The sequence below is a fragment of the Micropterus dolomieu genome, linkage group LG12, assembly GCF_021292245.1.
Source record: "Micropterus dolomieu isolate WLL.071019.BEF.003 ecotype Adirondacks linkage group LG12, ASM2129224v1, whole genome shotgun sequence".
Classification (NCBI taxonomy): Eukaryota; Metazoa; Chordata; class Actinopteri; order Centrarchiformes; family Centrarchidae; genus Micropterus; species Micropterus dolomieu.
Window position 1 is genome coordinate 32,909,896 of NC_060161.1, and position 21,978 is coordinate 32,931,873.

General features: G+C 40.6%; 2 protein-coding genes across 2 annotated transcripts in view; one reads left to right on the forward strand and one right to left on the reverse strand.

Annotated features, from left to right (window-relative positions):
- The window catches only part of LOC123980890 (zinc finger protein 572-like), a 41,605-nt gene extending 31,071 nt beyond the window's left edge, over nucleotides 1-10,534 (forward strand). Inside the window, exons 3-8 of the mRNA XM_046065466.1 lie at nucleotides 2,723-2,785; nucleotides 3,245-3,398; nucleotides 3,476-3,573; nucleotides 4,274-4,506; nucleotides 5,115-5,170; nucleotides 7,595-10,534. Of these exons, the coding sequence (XP_045921422.1) occupies nucleotides 2,723-2,785; nucleotides 3,245-3,398; nucleotides 3,476-3,573; nucleotides 4,274-4,506; nucleotides 5,115-5,170; nucleotides 7,595-8,987 (1,997 nt within the window). The 3' untranslated portion in view covers nucleotides 8,988-10,534. The remainder of the gene's footprint in view (nucleotides 1-2,722; nucleotides 2,786-3,244; nucleotides 3,399-3,475; nucleotides 3,574-4,273; nucleotides 4,507-5,114; nucleotides 5,171-7,594) is intronic.
- LOC123979923 (type-2 ice-structuring protein-like) overlaps nucleotides 1-21,978 on the reverse strand; it is a 188,790-nt gene that overhangs the window by 114,766 nt on the left and 52,046 nt on the right. The window lies entirely within an intron of this gene.

Sequence of the window (21,978 nt, forward strand, 5' to 3'; positions counted from 1 at the left end):
TGGAGTCGATCAGTCTGTGGCACTGCTCAGGTGTTATGAGAGCCCAGGTTGCTCTGATAGTGGCCTTCAGCTCTTCTGCATTGTTGGGTCTGGCGTATCGCATCTTCCTCTTCACAATACCCCATAGATTTTCTATAGGGTTAAGGTCAGGCGAGTTTGCTGGCCAATTAAGAACAGGGATACCATGGTCCTTAAACCAGGTACTGGTAGCTTTGGCACTGTGTGCAGGTGCCAAGTCCTGTTGGAAAATGAAATCTGCATCTCCATAAAGTTGGTCAGCAGCAGGAAGCATGAAGTGCTCTAAAACTTCCTGGTAGACGGCTGCATTGACCTTGGACCTCAGGAAACACAGTGGACCAACGCCAGCAGATGACATGGCACCCCAAACCATCACTGACTGTGGAAACTTTACTCTGGACTTCAAGCAACGTGGATTCTGTGCCTCTCCTCTCTTCCTCCAGACTCTGGGACCTTGATTTCCAAAGGAAATGCGACAGCTGAAACCCATGTCTTGCGTACGTCTGTTCATGGTGGTTCTTGAAGTACTGACTCCAGCTGCAGTCCACTCTTTGTGAATCTCCCCCACATTTTTGAATGGGTTTTGTTTGACAATCCTCTCCAGGGTGCAGTTATCGCTATTGCTTGTACACTTTTTTCTACCACATCTTTTCCTTCCCTTCGCCTCTCTATTAATGTGCTTGGACACAGAGCTCTGTGAACAGCCAGCCTCTTTAGCAATGACCTTCTGTGTCTTGCCCTCCTTGTGCAAGGTGTCAATGGTCGTCTTTTGGACAGCTGTCAAGTCAGCAGTCTTCCCCATGATTGTGTAGCCTACAGAACTAGACTGAGAGACCATTTAAAGGCCCCTTACCTGTGATATAATAAGCGTTTAGGATAGGTGTGTGTGATATAGATTTGAATTTGGGGTATATTTGGGAAATGTTTGCAAAGTGTTTTTGTCTTAGTGTTTTATATTTAGGGCATGAGGTTAGAAAGTGCAGCTCTTTCTCTACCTGTCCCGTGTCACACTGGGAGCAGAGTCTCTCCTCTTGTGGTAGCCAGCTCTGTCTGTGGCGACCCTTTTCTATGGCCAGGCTGTGTTCACTCAGTCTGTATGTTGTCAACATTTTTCTTGGTTTGGGACATTTTATTGTACTCAGGTAATTTGCCAGTGTGAATTCTCTTTTTAAGGTCAGATAACATTGTAATTTACTTTGTGTTTTGGTCGTTTCTTTCCAGTATTCAACATATTTTTCTTTCTGCTTGTTGATAATTTGGTTTGGTCTGCTTGGGTTGGTGTTGCTGTCCTGAGGCTGTTGGGGACCTTTCTCTGGTTTCAGCTCCTGGTATGTTAGGGCTTTGTGATGATATGTCTGGGGGTTAACTGATTTTAAGTGATTGTAAAATTTAAGTGATCTTTTCTGTATCTTTAGTAAGAGGGGGTATTGGCCAAGCTCTGCTCTGCACAGGTTATTTGGTGTTTTATGATCCAGCATCTACATCACCTGCAGGATGCTCTTACAGAACTCAGTGTGGAAAGATTATATGATTGTTTTGTCCCATTTGTCAAATTCATTATTAAGGTTTGGCCCCCAGACTTCGCTACCATATTGGTTCTAGTGCAAACTGGAAAATTTTCAGCCAGATTTCAATTGGAATATAGATTTTAATGTTTCTTTTTATTGCATAGAAAGATCTCCTTGCATTGTCTCTCAGATCTTTCACAGCCATGTTGAAGCTCCCTGTGCATGTAATGTTGAGGCCAAGGCTAGTGTAGTTTTTTTGAATGTTGTAATTTAGTGGCGTCTAAATAGAAATTGTGTGTAACCTGATTTCTGTATTGTTTCTGAAAGATCATTATCTTAGACTAAGATAATGATCTTTCAGAAACAATGCTCTGATCATTATCTTAGACTAAGATAATGATCTTTCAGAAACAATGCTCTGATCATTATCTTAGACTAAGATAATGATCTTTCAGAAACAATGCTCTGATCATTATCTTAGACTAAGATAATGATCTTTCAGAAACAATACAGAAATCAGGTTACACACAATTTCTATTTAGACGGCACTAAATTACATGTGTAAATGGTGTGTGAGACCTCCAAGGAGCTCAGATTATAACTCTAACCCTGTTTGTTGCAGAGTGATACAGATATGTGCAAAGGAATTATACGCTCAGTATATCACTACTATGAACCAATCAGATTGCTTGATTTGAGCTGCCCGTTTTATAACTGTAACATAAATGTTTAATCGTTAATGATATGTTTTATTTTGGAAACTCACTTGTTTGTTTATTTCTTTTTGTGTAAAATTTGAATCTTTAAATTAACTAAAGCAGTAGATATTTATTTATATATTATAAAATTATTTGACACCTGATGTTCACAACTAATGTGTGTGAAGGTTCTCAGTCATCCAGGTCATAGTTATCCAAAGAAGGTTAAAGTCAAGGGCAACTGGACTTTGGGTGAATACTGTTGTTGACATATAGTGACAAATTATTGTCAGTGGGCAAAACATTTTAATTTGAGGACAACTCACGTGGGACATGGTTTAGACACCCCTAATCTAATCCCACAGTTCACTTCTAAAGCAAAGCTTCATGTTTCAGAGCAGAAGATTTACATCTGTTTCTCTATTTCTCATGTAAAGTCTTCTGTGTGGTGAGTAGCATACTGATGGATACATGACCCAACCTTTATCTCTGATCCAGATGAACCTGAAGACGACGAGGCTGGAGGACGTGGACTCCCCGAGGAGGAAGCACAGCAGACACGTACGTCCGGTACATTCACTCACACAAGTACTGTAGTTCAGGGGTGTGAATCTTTCACTATCTCTCAGTTTGATTAAAAATCGATGGTCAGTTCAGTACCAAGTCCACTCATTTCTGGATCTGCTCCAGTCTGGTGTGCACTTAGACAGGCGGTGTGGCAGATTATGGCATGACCGCAGCTCTGGGTGATGGCGTCTGATGTGAGTGGGCTTTTGTGTGTTCCTGAAATACTTGGTTTTGGTTGAGAGTTATTGTTACTGGGGATATTCTATACTAGCAAGTGTGAGGCTGATGACTCCTGTGCATCAATACTTTTACTTACATAAGTTTCATTTTCTTCTGCTGTACTGCTGTATGTTTAAAAAGAAAAGTGTGCATGAATCACATTTTGTTGCCTTGATCCGTCATACTGTTACAGAATCAGAATGTTTGACTCTTTCACTGTTAATGTTTTTTCAGATGTGGAGGACTCGGGGAGACGGGACACCTCAGGCTACTCTGAAGAAGAGGAGGATATAGATGAGGGGGAGGAGTCTCCTGAGGAGCCAGTACAGAGCACCAGTCTAGATAAGGAGGGTCTGTGGGACCCGGGTCAGCAGATCACAAATACAAGGTACACAATATTTCTGATGCAGAACTGCAGTGAAGGATTGTTTAGATTTTTTACTTGACTGGATTATTTCCTTGCAGAGGTCAGTCTGTGAAGAGGAAGTGCAGGAGGCGGAGTCATCTAAACCTCAGAGTCTGTCTCTTGGAGGACTCCCAGACCAGTGTGCTAACAAAAGGCGGTAAGAGTCCAACAGAAAAGTGAAATGTCCACTCAGGATGTTGAATGATTGCTGAGAATACTAGAATTTGATTTTTGTCATTATACAACACAAGGTTGTAGTCCGTTAATGCAGCATACAGAACAGATAATTACTTATATTTTAAATAGGGGTGTAACAAAACACGTATTCGTATTGAACTGTTCGGTACGAGACTTTCGGTGATGTACGCATTACAAACCGAACAAGTAGAGCTTAAACTCTGTGGAAGAAAATGTTCTCAGTGCAGCTGTGCTCAACAAGGCAGCCCAAACGACGCCAACAGGCAACATGCTGTCTGCCCCTCCCACCCCCAAAGAAAAACACTCAAGCTACACTAAGCTAGCAAGTTTCAGTATGGCTAGCAATGTGATTATTACCAGACCAGAAAAAGGAGATTCTCCTATAACCCACAGGTCTGTCGTTTGGAGCTGCTGTTATTTTCACTGTGTGTATTCACTTTTGTTGCCAGCAGTTTAGACATTAGTGGCTGTGTGATGTGTTATTTTGAGGGGACGGCAAATTTACACTGTTATACAAGCTGCACACTCACTACTATGAGATACTGTAGATGAAAGATTCCAGCTTCCACTGGGCTGAAAAATGATTTGCAGTTTTGTCAGAATGTCTTTAAAATACGTTTTGTTCCTTAAACATTGTGATGAATTTGTTTGCATGTTAGTGTTAAAGCGCCCGGTGCAGGAACTGAGGTGTCCTCGAGCCCTGCAGGAGCCCGACTTCCTTGACCTGCTGAAGTCCACCTTCCCTCAACTGCCCGAACGGTTTGATGTCTTTACCACCGACGCAACCAAGACACTGACGCCACTGAAACTAAATACACTGACACCAGAGGATATCCAAAGGTCCATTAAATCCAGAAGGAAAGGAAGATTTGCCCTTTATATCCGAGCACAGGTAGATCATCCATTTATTTCAGCTACGACCCTACCAAAATTTCATTCTGGTGATATTCCCTCGCATGTGCAGATAAAACCAGCTGTAAATGTATCTACGGATAAGTACTGTGTGTAAATCGCAGCCTGAAATATTTTCTTCCTCTGTGCACACAGTACTTGTGGTATTTTACCTGGGCCTATTATAACATATTTTGGGGTTTAAATGACCAATGGGCGCCAAAGGTTTTGGAATTGGTCCAGGAGAACGGCTCAGACTGCAGCTGTTAAACAGACTGCAATGGCTGCAACTTGCGAGCAATTGCACCATTTGGAAGTACTTCCACCAAAATGCTTGTGATTGAATAAGTTATTAATTGACTAATTACACGATTGTCTAATTAACTGATTAATCTAATGCATCAATTAATTATGCACATTGCAATGTTGTAATTTCAATAGCTTGCTTATTTATGAATATATTAACATCAAGTCACCTCTCCTTTGTCCTGGATATCCTCTCACAACTTTTACAGCTGTTGTAATGTTAAACATTTTAATTAAAAAGGAGAGTATGTTAAAGTAAATCATAACCTAGGCAAGAATCATAACCCTGGTGTTCTTTCGCAGAGAAAAGACGAGGCCACCAATGACACAAGAAATGATAAAAACAGGCCACTGGCAAGGTGAGTGAAAATAAAAATATAATGACCATGGTATCTTTTGGAGCTGGGTGTCAATAAACTACTAATAAACAGTTAAAAGCAGATCTTTTCAAGTCCAGCCACAAATTCTTGATTGGACTGAGATTTGGGTTTTGACTTGGCCGCTCCAGAACATTCACCTTGTTGTCTTTGAACCATTTCTGCAGAGCTATAGCTGAATGCTTGGGGTCGTTGTCTTGCTGGAAAATAAATCTTCTCCTAAATTGTAGTTCTCTTGCAGACTGAGTCAGATTATCCTCCAGGATTTGGAGATATTTTTCTGCATTCATATTCCTCTCTACCTTTACAAGCCTTCCAGGGCCGGCTGCTACGAAGCATCCTCAGAGCATGACGCTGCCACCACCATGCTTCACGGTGGAGTGTTTGTGGTGATGTGCTGTGTTTGGTGTTCGCCAAACATAGCGTCTAGTAGACATTACTGTACTGAAAGGCTTATAGGTAAAGTAAAAGAAAATACAATCCCCCAAACAGCTGTCAATATCAAATAAAAATAATGTATTTAATTTCGACTGTCACTTATCACTACATTAATTACAAAGACAATCATCACTGGTGAACCATTCAAAAGGAGTTTGTAACAATTGCATCCCTTACTGCAGGTCCAGCCAGTCCCTCATTCTGAGATCACCTCCTTAAAGCTAAAAGCTGCTCTCTGAACTCTGAATGATCTTTATTTAAACTACTATGACTACTGGACAACACTTGCTCAAAATATCCACAGTGTATCTGTGGATAATGTTTATTTGTTAGTTTTTCTTGAATTTGTTGTGGGTCAGTTCTGACTGTTTAAAGAAATTGAAAATGGAAGGAAATGCTTGTGGTGTTTTATCAGAATCAGGTTTATTGCCAAGTACATTTTCACATTCAAAGAAATTGCTTTGGTATAATTGGCTTTATTGTAAATTTTCTGCCTCTTCACATAAAAGCGACCCCATGCTGGCTGTTCTACCTGTTGGTCAAACATTAGCTTGTAAAAATCTGTTTTCACTTTGATATTAAAGAGGGTTTTTGTTTTTGCAAGTTCTTGTCAAAAAAGCCAAATTATATTGACCATGATTTCATGTATAAAAGAAACAAAAGGTTGAAACATCCAAGCGGGGTGAATACTTTTTATAGGCATTATAAACTCACCGGCCACTTTATTAGGCACACCTTGCTAATACCGGGTTGGACCCCGTTTTGCCTTCAGAACTGCCTTAAATCTTTGTGATATACTTTCAACAAGGTGTTGGAAGCATTTCTCAGAGACTTTGGTCCATATTAACATGATAGCATCGCGCAGTTGCTGCAAATTTGTCGGCTGCACATCCATGATGAGAATCTCCCGTTCGACCACATCCCAAAGGTGCTCTGTTGGATTGAGGTCTAGTGACTGTGGAGGTCAATGGAGTTCAGTGAACTCATTGTCATGTTCAGGAAACCAGTTTGAGATCATTTGAGCTTTGTGACATGGTGCATTATCCTGCTGGAAGTAGCCATCAGAAGATGGTACACTGTGGTCAGAAAGGGATGGACATGAACAACAACAATACTCAGTAAGGCTGTCGCATTTAAACGATGCTCAGTTGGTACTAAGGCGCCCAAAGTGTGCCAAGAAAATAGCCCTCACACCATCACACCACCAGTCTGAAGCGTTGATCCAAGGCAGGATGAACCCTTGCTTTCATGTTATTTAGGCCAAATTGTGACCATCTGAATGTTGCAGCTGAAATCGAGACTCATCAGACGAGGCAAAGTTTTACGTTTTATCTTCTACTGTCCAGTTTTAGTGAGCCTGTGTGAATTGTAGCCTCAGTTTCCTGTTCTTAGCTAACAGGAGTGGCACCCGGTGTGGTCTTCTGCTGCTGTAGCCCATCTGCTTCAAGGTTCGACATGTTGTGCGTTCAGAGATGGTATTCTGCAAACCTTGGTTGTAACAAGTGGTTATTTGAGTCACTACTCTGCCCATTCTCTTCTGACTTCTGACATGTACCGTTCTCTGTAAACCCTAGAGATGGTTGTGCCTGAAAATCCCAGCAGATCAGCAGTTTCTGAAATACTCAGACCAGCCCGTCTGGCACCAACAACCATGTCACGTTCAAAGTCACTTCAAAGTCCCCTTGTTTGAACTTCAGCAAGTTGTCTTGACAACGTCTACATCCCTAAATGCATTGAGCTGCTGCCATGTGACTGGCTGATTAACTGGCTGATTTGTGTTAACAAGCGATTGAACAGGTGTAACTAATAAAGTGGCCGGTGAGTGTATATTATCTTCTCTTCTTTTGCTAAATATGTTTAACTCATCTTTAAACATGTAACCCCAGTTAGTACATTTTAATACCGCCAAAGAGGAAGGGGCATTTAAATAATGGGACTCGTTTTTTCTACCTTCTGTTCCCACAACAGTCCTCTAGAAAATGTGGAGATCAACAAAACAGATCTTCGATCCAGCAACTCGGGACGGCAACAAGTGGAAACAGAGGAAGATGGAGAGCAACTGGGAACATCAGATGACTTTAGTGCCCTTTCTTCTGCAGCTGAGAGCGAAGGGGACAATGGAGATGATGATGATGATGAGGTGGAGGAAGATGACGGAGATGACGACTGGAAACCAGACAAGAATGACAAGGAGCTGAGGGGGAGCAACACTGAACTGAACCCATCAAAGACAACAAGGAAGCGACAAGTGGAACATTCAGGAGTCATTACAAAGAAAAGGAAACAGGTGCAGTCGTCTCTGAAGGCGTCGACTGATAAGAGCGACGCTCCTCTGTCCTGTAAAGTCTGCCAAGCTCTTCGTGGGTCAATGAACATGTTGATCAAACACGCCTGGAGTCATGTGGACGATCCAGAAAGGCTCTGTGGAGTTTGCGGAGAACATCCAGAGTCTGTAGAGGAGCTGAGGAGTCACCTTCAAAGTCACCAGAAAACACACCGCTGCAACGTCTGTGGAAAATCTTTCCTCACTGGGGTTGGTCTGAATGGTCATGCTGCTGTACACACAGGAGAGAGACCATACAAATGTGATATCTGCCATAAAGCATTTACGAACAGTTTTACTTTGAGGACTCACCAGTGGAAGCATGTGGAGGATAAACCACACAAATGTGATGTCTGTAATCAGTCTTTTGCTGTCAAAGAGCAGCTGAGGGTTCACAGCAGGACCCACACAGGTGAGAAGCCTTACACCTGTGATGTGTGCGGTAAATCTGTCGGTAACCTTCGATCTTTATCCAGACACAAGCTGGGTCACATTGGAGAAAAACGATACAGCTGTCAGGTTTGTGGGAAGTGTTTTTTAACTCCTGGAGTAGTAAAGGAACATGAGAAAATTCATACAGAGAGAGAAAAAACGTACCTCTGTGATATTTGCTGTAAAGCGTTCCCCACAGGAAGTGGGTTAAAAGTTCATCTGAAATCACACAGCAAGGAGAAGATCATGTGCAGCGAATGCGGTAAAGGATTGTCATCTCAAGGAGCTCTGAAGAGACACATGATAATCCACACTGGAGAGAGGCCGTACAAATGCTCAGAGTGTGCACGAACTTTTAACAAAAAGAGTATTCTCATAGCCCATCTGACAACCCATTCAGGCATCAAAGAGTTTGTCTGTGGGGTTTGTGGGAAAGCGTGCGCTCGCAGAGAACATCTGACGGTCCACATGAGGACCCACAACGGAGAGAAACCTTACCAGTGCACCGTCTGCGACAAAGCCTTCACTCAGAGCCACTGTCTGAAAACACATATGAAGAGCCACCAGAGGGAAGAACAGTCAGCAGTGGATGAAGTGAAGTCCTGAAAGACTGACCAACATATCAAGCTCACTTCATCTTGTGTTGCACTGAAAAGATCCAAAACATTAACAAGATGCTGCTTTGTGACGACACTTTGTGGCACCCCTCTGCAGCATAAAGTACTCTGTGATGGAAGAAGAATTAATGGAGAGCTATTGTATTTGCGCTGTTACCATGAACTTTCTGGACCAGATGAGCTGTTTGTGTCTGGATTAGTCGATCTGGGGCCGAATTACAGAAACTTCCTAACCGGCAGATCCTATCCTAAATGTTTGGTAACCATGGTAATAACGGTTAGGAAGTGATTTAGGAAAAAGGCCATTACAGATCAACAGTTCCTAGGTCAATGTTCCTTTCCTAACTTTAGATAAGAAAAGTGTATTACAGAAGCATCCTAACTTTATAAAATCTTAAATAAACTCTCCTAACTTTACTTTTCCACCAGGTAGTGTTTGCTAACTCGTTTAATCCACATGGCTGCTCTTTAATTGCTTTTGCAAAATGAACAAAATGTCAAAAGGCGGAACTTAGTTGATTCTACCGATATGTTTGGTGACAAAACAATTGTTAGTAGAAAGGCTGTAGGTGATGTAACGCTAGATAATGTCTCATTATTATAATGTAAAGGCTTGATGTAACAAAAGGATCCTAATGCAAGTCTTTGATGTTGATGGTGGAAATGCGGCGGTGACTGTGTCGACTATTTAAGCCCACTCTCTGTCTTTAATCTCCCGAGTTAAGTGTTATGTGGATTTGGATTTCTCGACGGAGGTTACAAACCCCTCTAAGTCATCTGACTTGAAGTTCAATGATAGTTGTTGTTTCTGCTCTGTTTTCAGTTTATGTTTCATAAAAAAAAAAACCTACCAAAAAACAGCGATTAAAAGCCGTTTACCTCAGCGAGATGAGAAAAGTGGCATCGGTTGCTAGGTAACAGACATAAAAGTTGTTAACCGATGTTGGATTGAGTATTTAGGATTTCCTAACCTGAGATAAGATAGGATGAAGTAAAACAAGATAGGATTCCTAAAGTTAGTTAGGATTCTCTTCTGTAATATGAAATTGAGAAATATCCTATCTTAGACTCTTCCTACAGACTTAAGACTTAAGGTAGAAAGTTTCTGTAATACGGCCCCTGGAATTTAAACAGATTGCCAGCATCCTAGTACAAAATCAGAGTAATGTCCAGTTGAGCCCATGTGTGAATAAAGCAGGTCAATGTCCAATAAATTCACGCCAAGCCAGTGAGCCAAGTGGTCGTGTTGATGACATTACATAGACTGCATATCTGTAAATTGCTGTTAACTCTTATGTTGAAATTTTTAATATGTCCAAATACATGTAATATTGATTTGAAGTCAAAACGGTTATTATTATGGATGAGTCATCGTCTTCCTGCATGCTCCTCCCAGACATTACCCCTCGCCTAAACCAAACTGACTATTTCCCGGAGAAAAAAACTCCTGTTTTGCTGTGTAAAAGCACAATTCCAGACATCATATGGGAAAACTGATGTTGGACGTTCATATTAATAAATGACTTTGTCACCCAACGCCTGGTCTCCAAACCACATTTTGTCAAGAAAACATGAGAAGAGTGACTGAAAACAGCTCGATTGTAGTCCAGCCTTTAGTTTGGTCATTATGTAACACACGTCATAAAACCCGACACACAGTGACGAGATGTCCGTCTGTTGCCTCCCTCCTTACCAAATGTTACATACCTTCCAAGCAGTCAGTGGACATAAAGTTGTTACCGTGATGTAGAGACAGTGTACAGCTAAACCGAAGCTGTGTTTACTGACTTTACTGACAGTACATGCCCTACTGTTCTTCTGATTGGCCAGTAGTCGTTGACTAGGTACTGTGCATGTACAACATCCAGCAATGATCATATAGAAGTGAGATGCTTCACTCAGTAGCTAAAATGCAGCGGTCAAAGCACAGGGGAAAATCAGGGGCTGCAGCAATGTGCAGTATGCCAAGAATATGGTGTTCTTTTTTTCAATTAAACCATCTAAGACCCCCCCAATCCCCTTGTAATTCGAACCATGCATTTACCTTCAGTGTTATCACAGTATGCCTTGTTAGTTAAGTCTTTTTAATATGACGTGATGCAATCTTGGCTGGTCATTCCACCACTTTGGTCCAGACTGAAATATCTCAGCAGCTTTTGAATTGCTATGAAATTGTATGTAATCAACGTCCTCAGAAGATGGTACCTTATTACTTTGCTGATCAAAATAACATTTTCCCCCAGCACTTTGTTTATGAACCAATACAGTTCAGGCTGATAATATTCCCATCAGGCTGAAGTGTAATTTTTGTTTAGCGTAAATCATCAAATATTAGAGAATTCCATTCCAACTGAGGATCTCAGTTAGCTTTCATCATAAGCTTTTTGTAAACGCAGAGAAGACCGTCTTCCTGTGTCTCTGACTATCTTACCATCAAAACTTTAAATGACTTGAATTACAGAATGTAATTCAAGATCCAAATTCAACAAGCAACCCCCAAATTTAAGCACTATATAGTTATAAGTACATGTCGACCAACACATTCTCAACCCCAAGCTCGTCACATATGGACATTTAGTCAAGACCTCAGGGCGTCACTTTTTAACATCCTGGGTAACCCTTTAGCATTGTTTTGTGGTCAAGTTAGCAACAAATATGCAATGACAGGATAGACTTTTAAAATAAAACAAGTTATTAATGTTGTCAAACATTGCATTTGGATAAATTTAGGCACCAAAACAAAATAAAACAAGTTATTAATGTTGTCAAACATTGCATTTGGTTAAATTTAGGCACCAAAACAAAATAAAACAAGTTATTAATGTTGTCAAACATTGCATTTGGTTAAATTTAGGCACCAAAACAAAATAAAACAAGTTATTAATGTTGTCAAACATTGCATTTGGTTAAATTTAGGCACCAAAACTACTTAAGGTTTGTGGAAAAATCATGGTTTGTCTTAAAATCACGTTATATAACTTTGGATCACTTTCAGTAACGTGACTTGTGTATCTTACATAACTTGATTAAAACATTCAATGTTGACTTTTTTTTCCCCAAGTCCGGTTTCTGGCCCACCATCCACCCCAATCACCTTCTTAAGTGCAATTTATACTTCTGCGTCAAATCGATGGCGTAGCCTCTGCGTAGGCCCTTACCCTACGCCGTCACCTATGGCGTCGCCTGACGTGCACCTCCTCAAAAATGTAACTACACGTCGAGGCAACGCGGACCGTAAGCTCTGTGATTGGTCGGCTGGGTTGCTTCGCAGTGCCTCCAAGCCGACAGGAAGTTCCCGTGCTTTGAAGTAACTTTTACTATCGGCCAAAACGGCAGCTGTAACTCGGTCGATAGTATTTGAAAAGGCTACAACAGCCGCACATATATAATTTTACCCCCATTCACGTTAGCGTAGCGCTAAACCAGAAGTTAGCCTGCTCGGACGGTAAAAATCAACACAGTGGACGCTGTTGCGCTACCGCCGACTAGTGTTTGGGGGTGTAATCGCAGAATGATGGGGACACCGACACGTATAAAATGCATGGCTACGTGCATAGCCTACGGCGTAGGTACGCACGTAGACCCTACGCAGGAGTATAAATCAAGCTTTACTCTGACTTTTCTGTTAAATATCCCACATCTACCTTGAGAGTTGACAAACGACAAACATACGTGGAAACCTAAATGGAGTGATAGGTGAAGAGGTCAGTGTGGTCACTCCAGTGTGGTCAGTGGAAACGGAGCGCTGTTTCCTCCACTGTTGGTATCCCAGGTGGAGGACGAAGATGAGGAGAGGGAGGAAGAAGCGGATGTAGATGATGGAGATATGATGATGGACATATGTTGAAGAGAGGAGGGAAGGAGGAGAGGTTATGAGGAAGAAGGGAGTGGTCATCAAAGGATGAAGAGTTGACTGACATATTGCGTTGAACTAAGGGGCTCCCCAGTGCAATACAAGTTTACGCCAAGGGTTCTTGACCATGTGTTCATATGTGAAGACTTGGGAGTGAACAGGTTGTGTCAACAGTGTTGTTTCATTATGGGGCGACGAACATTTAAATTCTGCTTTTATTTGAGAATTTATAGTATGATACTCTAACATGTAATCCTACATTTGTCCTGTTTCAGTGTTTTGTTTACAACATTGTAATTTTCCTGCCCGCTGTAGAAACAGCAGAGGTAACACAAATCTGCTGGGCAGTTCAAACCAGAATGTAGACAACAACCCAACACATTTGTCAATAAGCATAGATGAACTGTGCATTACATTGCAAAGCAGATTCCCCCCAAAACTAAAACATAGCACTGCCATCATAGCAGTGACGGTGTGGAAAGCCCTCTGCTTTGATTGGTCAACCCGCTCCTTGTTCCCACCCACTTCTCCCGGCCCTGGACGGTTAAGAGAACAGAGAACTGAAATACTGAAAAAAGAGAGGACAATTAAGAAGAAAACGCTATTGCAGTAATAAAAGATCATGTTCAACTTAAAGCTCCTTTGATATGTTACAGCTAGATATCCAAAGCTCAATAACCAAACACATCCAATGCTGATGTTTCTGATCTTGACCCCGCCCGCCTGTCTCAGTCTCAGGTAGGTGATGGGGTGAACAACAGCCAGGTAGCGCTCCACACAGGTCAGGAGGTGAAACAGAGCCTGTCCGAGGGAGGTGACAGACCAGACGGAGGACCCCACAGATATCATGTCTTCGAGAATGATGTAGTTGCCACAAAAAAAGAAAACAAACCCGAAGAACTCGTTCAGCTGCATGGCGATGGAGTGATAGGTGAAGAGGTCAGAGTGACTTGTTGCAGACGTGGAAATGGAGCGCTCTTTCCTCCACTGTTGGTATCCCAGGTAGAGGATGAAGAGGAGGAGAGGGAGGAGGAGGAGGATATAGATGATGGAGATAGAAGAGAAGACAATGATGCTCATTTTGGACCTGAAACATGTGTTGAAGAGAGAGGGAAGGAGGAGTTGGAGGAGGAGAGGTTATGAGGGAGAAGGGAGGGGTCATCAAAGGAAGAGGAGTTGACTGACATATTTTATAAAGTGGAGGCCTGAAGAGAAGAAGTAGAGGCAGAGGGAACCCAAAGGGAGGTAAAGAGAGAATTTTAAAATCAAATCAAAATGGAGACAGAGAAAAAAAAAATCTCTCCACTAAAAGGTACGTTATTAAAAGAATAGTTTAATTTCAAGAGTAATTGCATTAAACTCCTCAAAATAACATAAACGCTTTTATTAACATTGTAACTTCACTGGCAGTAAATAATCATACCTGGTATCTTGACATTCAGGGTAAAAACAAAACAAAACACAGGTGATGTTTCTTACACAGCATTAACATCCACTGCCTTTGTGGGGGTCAAAGAGGGACTGGGAGAACCATGGTTACACAAGTAAAAGTCTGATTTTCCTCAAATATATCGTGACTCTTTTTTCTATATTAAGTCTTTGTACATCAACAGTTTTTGTTTTTCAATGAAAGCAGATATATTTGCTTATTGTTTTATGGCACAGGTTCTCTGCATTTTCAGAAGTGGTGGTTGAATTGACAAAATAAAATAATAAAATATTTCACAATAGATCTTAAACAGTAACCAAAGATGACATATTAGATTATAGTTTACAGGAATCACACATTTAACGTAATTTACATTATTGATTCCCCATGTAATACCAACTTAGTAAATTTAAAATATAAAGATTTTAATTTTAAAAAACATGAAGGTGCATGTGCATCATCCCTTTTGAAAAACAAGATCTCAACAATATCAGTGAAACAAATCACACTTTAAATGAAGTTACCACCAAGAAACAATTTAAAGATATCAACAGTCTCCTAGAGAATGAACATATATTAATGACTAAGTCTAAATGTTAAATAACTAAATCTTTAAGATTAACAGATTATTTTAGTTAAAGACTACCCACCTCCACAGAATTTCTTTCTGACTGTCTTTCTCCTGCGTCTTCAAACTCTCTGACTGCTGTTCACTAGTGACATTGTACAAATATACCCTAATACGAATCTGTGGTTAGGTGTGTGTTTGTGTGTGTGTATGAAGAGCAGGTGAGAGCAAGACTGGGGTTTTTTGCAATTCAGATTTTATGATTTACAACTGGCAATTTTTTTTTGTCCCAGAGGTCAGATTGCAGTCAGCAGCACCAGTATTTTATTATCTTTCCAGTCATCTCTGCATCAGTTTGTCATCTGTGCTGCATGATATATATAGAGTACAACGAAACACAGAGTACACTCGTATGATAATTTGTTCCTTAATTTAAATACAGTTTAACATAAATACAGTGTAAATACATACTATAATAAACAGTATACTACAACTTTACTGATGCTCACATACTTTCATTATGTACACCTTAAACTTTCCTCACACTCAAGTGAATTTCCAAAATTTTAATACGTCATTAACAGCTGAATTTACATTGGTGCCAATGATGTCATGGTTCATTTAACCGATCATTAAGATGAACATCTGACACAGAGGACTCATTACAAACAGGTGTGTATTCAAATAAAATCCTGTCATTTAGCCCAGCACACCTGTGTGCATGGCTGTGTTTTCATCACATCTGTGACTAGAGTTTAGCATGATATTTTCTACCAGATTTTTTCACAAGAACACAGATTGCAAATATTTAATAATATTTAATATTTGTCAAAGACGATTTAAGATGCAGTCAGTCTGATAATCAATGCAGAGTGGGACTAATTCATGTTCCAGATCTTTAATAGTGGTAATTATACACTTGACATTTACCTTCATTGGTATTGCAGTATGTGTCATAAGTTAAAGCTTTGTCATGCCAACACATTGTCACTCCCAACTCGTCACATATTGAAGCACTGCATCAGTGCAGTTCTAACGAGTTTGCCATCATTGATGTCTCAATCAAGGCAAGACGTAGTTTAAGAGGTACTAGAACTTCACTCAGGGGTTTGTCAGATGGGGGTGAGGGTAAGGTTTACATGGGTTCCAGCACATGTAGGGGTGAAGGGGAATGAAAATGTAGAGAGATTGGCATAACAAGCCAGTAAACGGGAAGCTGTTGAAATGGTAATTTCAATAAATAAAGCAGAAGGTAAAGCACAAATCTGGTCGAAAACTAATAAAATGTGGCAGGTAGGGTCTACACCGGGATGCAGAGGAAAAGGGGAGACATTTACATAACATTCAACAAAAGGTTGGGGCAGGGAGGGTCACAGGAAACGAAGGGAAGAAATGATGTTTACTAGGCTAAGAATTGAAAGCTGTGGGTTATATAAGTAGGCCTACTACTTACATATTATGGGTAAGCACATATCAGGAAGGTGTGAGTTTTGTGATAGTTTTGAGTCTGTGGAGTGTCAGAAATGTGAGAGGGAGAGGATAAAGATGAGAGAGGGCATAAGAAAGTTAGGGTGCCAAGGGAAATCACTTAGGGACTGGCTGAAAGGATATAGTTTAATTAGTTTGTTTTAATGTTTAAGTGTTTTGATTGTTTATTTATTTATTTATCTCCAGGCCAGACTCCAGTACAGAAGGGGGCAGTAATGCACCATTAAAGTTGGATGCCAACCGCGGTTAAACAACAAAGAAGAAGAAGATTTGGGGCGGAACCCTTGTTTTGATGTTTTCCCGTCGGACAACATTAATGTGCGCATCTCAGGCGGTACTTTTGGTCAAACTTGAGACTTCCTCGGAACAAATGGAGACAGTAAACGTGTTGTTTGTCTCCTCGGTGGACTCTGTGGACTATAAACTGTCCAAAACGGAGATCCTGAGAGGATTCATCGCAGAGAAACTGACAACAGCCGCGCAGGAAATCTTCGCGGTTGTGGAGAGAACCGTAGCCGGGTACGAGGAGGAGGCTTCGGGTCTGAGGCAGGAGATCGACCGGCAGAGGAGGCAGCTGGAGGCGGTGCTGCAGCCTCGGGTCTCTCTCTGTAGGATAGGTGGGGAACAGACTAGGAACCACATGAAACACTGTGCTTAACAGCTGCTGTTGTTTTAACACTGCACCAAACCCCATTTAAAAACCTGGTGATTTAATACAAGTCTGGAGCAGGGGAATCCTGGACCAGGAGCCTTTTTAATGATCGAGGTTTCAGCTCTTAGAAGACGATTTTATTACTATTAGGATAAATTTCACTCAGCAGTTACAAAACGTTACATATCTGTAAGAACCTACTTCTACTTCACCACCATTCAGAGGCAAATACTGTACGTTTTACCCCGCAAACTTTTATCACTAATACTTTGCAGAATCATATTATTACTAAATAATATTATCGACAAAAATGTATGATTATTATTACCCAGCATTATGAGCTCTGGCTTAATCAGCTGCAACATTAAAGTGAGGAACACATTAATGCATGAATATAATTATAATCCAATAATATACTTTCAAGTTACATTTTTGAATGCAGGACTTTCTTCACTATGGTATTACTACCACTATGTAAAAAATGTCAGTGCTGTTACATAAGGAAAATACAATACAAAGTACAAATACCATATTGTAAAATTTAAAAGATTTGTATAGCGGGATATCCCTGATAGCTTTTCACACTGTTTATAAACCTTGTTTTCGAAACAGGTATACGCTAAGCTTCTTTGTGAAAAATGTTTAAGTAACACAGTTAATTAATGTACTATTTATTATATACATATTTATACTACGTGTGTGTTTCTCCTTGTGTGCAGTTATGATGTGAAAAGGACTCTTTGTATCTGGACAGTCAGCAAAGGCTTTAAAATATTGTCAAAGCTTTTTTAAAATATTAAGATTTTTTGAAAATGTGACACATTGAAAACAGCTTTTAAGACACTGATCACTCATCACAGAAAACTACCGTGATTGGTTCATTGTCGCTTGTGGCATAAGGACTTGTAGTTTTTGAACCAGGGACAGATGCACGATACACCTGCAGCACCCACACAAACCACGCCAAACTTTATGTAAACAATATTACTGAACAATATTTATAGTAATAACTTCAGTAAAACAGAACAAGGGGAGTGTGTTGCTCTCAGGAGGAGGCTAGAAGAAGCATAATTAAGCATAGTTTAATATTAAAACATTGAATAAAGAGTATAATGTTCATTTAATAAAATCCTGTAGTATAATGTTAATATATTAATTATAAAATGTTACTAAATAGATTATAATGTCAGTATACTACAGCTTTCCACTATTATAATATTCATTCTATTATAGCAGTTTCATTTTGGTTGGGTTGTTTTCATTCATTAAATCCCTGCGCAAGAAAAATTATCTACATTGGTCTTTAATTTGGTAATGCTAAGTACTAACATGTCAATAACCGTAACATTTATGCAGAACAATGACTTAAACATTTGGAGTAGCACGTCAAACGTTTTTTAATGTCCCGCCCCATCCAGGCTGTGATTGGTCAGTTCACGGAAAGTGATATTGAGGAGCTCATTGGCTTTGTGAAGTTGTTTCAGCAAACTGCAGCAGATATAACTTCATGATCAGCTAGCCAAATCTAGACCTTTCTAATACGTATTTGCTTCTGTGTTACCGCTCCAGTTGTCAACTTTGTATCTGTAGGTCCTATATCTGTCAAAGAAGGTTACCACAAATGTGCCTTTTCATAATTACTCATGTGTTGCTGACAGTTCTGATCTGAGGGCGTCAAATACTGACACTTTCAGAAAGGCTGACAAAGCTTTATTTGATTGAAAAGGTACCGTTCGGCGTGCATATGAGATGCCCTGTCGAGACCAGAAGCGCTATTAGCTAACTAGCTAATTAGGTAGCTAGCTATGTTGGTAAAAAAGGCATTGACAGCTTCCCAAAGCCCCTTATTCTTACCCTAACCATCACAGTAGTATGTGCCTACACCTAAGTCAGCGATTGTATGCATGTCGACCGGCTAACCCTACAGCTGTGCACATCAGCCGGGCTAGCAGCTACCGTTAGCCTCCTTTGTGTTGCTACTTTGTTAGATTGTAATTATTAGAAATTAAAAATGTACTGTTGAATAAGGTTTTTTTATATCTTAAGTATATTCCTATTACGTCATAGTGAACAGTTGAATCTCCAGTGATTAAAAAACGTTTTGTTATCTTGATTTTAAAGATTTAATTGGATCATTTTGAAGAGGCAGATTTGCAGTAACCTCCTGTGACTGACAGAACCATTTTTGTGCATGTGCAGAACGGATCTGGCAGGCGGTACGGATTTGTCACTGACAGTATCTTTGTCACCGTTTTTGTGAAACAAGCAACCGGGCGCAGAATGACTGGTAGGGCTGCAACGATTAGTCAATGTAATTGATGACGTCGACTATAAAAATTTAGAGCGGTTTTGAGTCGAGAAATCAACTATGTAGAACTTGAATATTGGCAGTTTTACCAGAGTTGATGGTGAATCGAAAATGTGCTCAAACGTTTTTTGGGGTTGAGAAGCTCCACAAGCGCCCGCGAGGTAAGCGGTCCCAGCCACGCCCACAGAGCCCTCTGGTCCCACTTACTCAGATCACTGCAGCAGCAACAACCGAGGAAAGGCAGTGTTTCCTATTCGTTCATTTATTTGTGGCTGACCGCCACATACTGATTTTATTGTATTTTTAATTTTTTTACTAGGCGTATTTAAAATCGTATTTGATTGCAGATCAGCGTCGTAGCGCATTTGCACAGCACATCCTCTTGCTCGTCTCTCTCTCTCCCCCTCATGAACACCGCAGCACAAATCTGTCCAACACAACGCTGGCAATGTCGGAGACCCAGCTTTAAAAAAGTTATTAGTAATGTGTAACGGTTTAAAGTACATCAAGGAACATCTGGCTCGTGATGCTATTGCCTAAAACTTATAAGCACTTTTGGAGGCTGTTGCTTTATTGTTCTAATATTACATTGTTAGTATACAGTTGTGGTTTTAGTACTTGCTTTTAATTTGCTTTTATTTTATATACAGTAGTTCCCAAATAAAAATCTTTGTTATACAGTTAAAAGTTAAACGTTTGCAGAAATGAGTGAATTATAGGAGTAGCCTTCGCTGTCTTGCCTTCTTTCCTGGTTTCCCCCTGGCGTTGATACTGGTGTTCATTATGAATAGTAAAGGCTGTGTGTTGGAGAACAGTTTACTTGAAAGATCTTTAATTAGATAAATGGTTTAAAAAGGGTTAAGGGGTGACAAAAATAATCGTGACTAGTCGACTAATCGAATAAATAATTAGCAGATTAGTCGACCATGAAAATAGTCATTAGTTTCAGCCCTAATGACCGGTGAGCGGCAGGGGGGTGGAAGGTGACAGTAGGTTGTAGCCGTTACTCTCACACTGTACTCGTAAATCATTTTGTCTGTTCGTACATATCTATTTTTAGGGGCATATGAGACTAAATTTGTCGCATTGTAGAGCCCTGATTATACTTGGACTCGCCATCAATCCAGCTGCTGCCCTTGCAGCCAATGGGATGGCGTGACGTTGCAGGTTCTCTGGAACTAGTGCCCCATTAGCAGGAGATAAACATATTTTTATAGACTTCACAAATCCAGTCTTATGTGTGGTGAGTAATGTACACTGCGGATACATGAACGATTCAAGTCTTTATCTCTGATCCAGATGAACCTGTATGTGAAGAGGAAGAGGCTGGGGGACGTGGACTACCAGAGGAGGAAGAGCAGCAGACACGTATGTCCTGTACATTTACTAAAGTACTGTAGTTTACGGCTTTAAATATTTCAGTATCATTAGATGGATGATGGTGATGGTCGTGTGACGATCCAGTGTCCAGCCACACTGCTTGCTTTACGAAAACCTGAAAGGGGGCACGGCATGTCGACATTGCCAGACGAGTTTAGAAAATATGATGTTTTATAACAGTTAAATGTACAGGTCCTGGCTTTCGTCTCTGAGGCTTCTTTGCATCTTCCCACGGGACCATCACTTCTATCAGGATGATCGTCTTTGCCTCCTCAGAATAAGTCACGCCTCAGGGGTGTTTGGGCGACCTGGGGACAGTATCGTTTCCTGCGCATGCCCAACCTCATCGTGGGGGGAACAACCCGTTTCTTTAAAATAATAAATTTATGTAAAATAATACCGTATATAAGGTGATGGTGCTCCACTGCAAATATTTTAAGTACTTTGTGACAAATAAATAATTGAACTGTGTCTTTTACAATCACGATGACGGCTCAACATTGTTGATGTGCAAAATACAGCCGCTGTGGATGAGAGGCAAGGTGACTGCTGGAAGTCAAAGACGTCATATTTAAGAGTAGCACATTCGCACAGCACATCATCTTGCTCGTCTCTCTCTCTCTCTCCCTCATGAATACCGCAGCACAACGCTGGCAATGAATAAAGAACTGAACTGAACTCTGATCCAGACCTTTTCACTTCACAAATCAAGTCTTATATGTCTTATTTCCTCTTGGCTGGTCCTGCTAACGTAGCCAAAACTCCTCCTGATCTGGTAGTTTTCATTCTGTGTCAATGTTAACATCTGGAGAGTCCCTTCTGTGGCTTTGGGTTGCTGCTGACTAGGGCTGAAACGATTCATCGCTTAAATCGATAAAATTGATTAATAAAATGCTTCGACACAAATTCTTTGCATCGATGCTTTGTTTAATCCATTTAACTATAAAGCACAGTTTTCGCAGGGACATTTATTATTGTCGCACATCGCGCTTACACTGTGAACACGACGTGATTATGATGCCGCTGTTTGCAAAGTGGAGGAAGAGAGAGAAAATAGCGAGGGACAAAGAAGAAAGTGTCCAAAGTATGGGATTATTTCAAGCTAAAGAAAACAACAACTCTGTAATGTTACCGTCCGTCCACCATAAAATGAAACTTATGTCGCCTCGGGGACAGCACGACGGCACCTTATCAGAAAACAGCCGTGTTCTGCCAGCGGACCTCAGAGACAAGGTAACAGCAACTTTAGCATTTAACTGAAATCATGACTGATTGTTGAGTTGAAGTCAGCTGCAGTCCTCA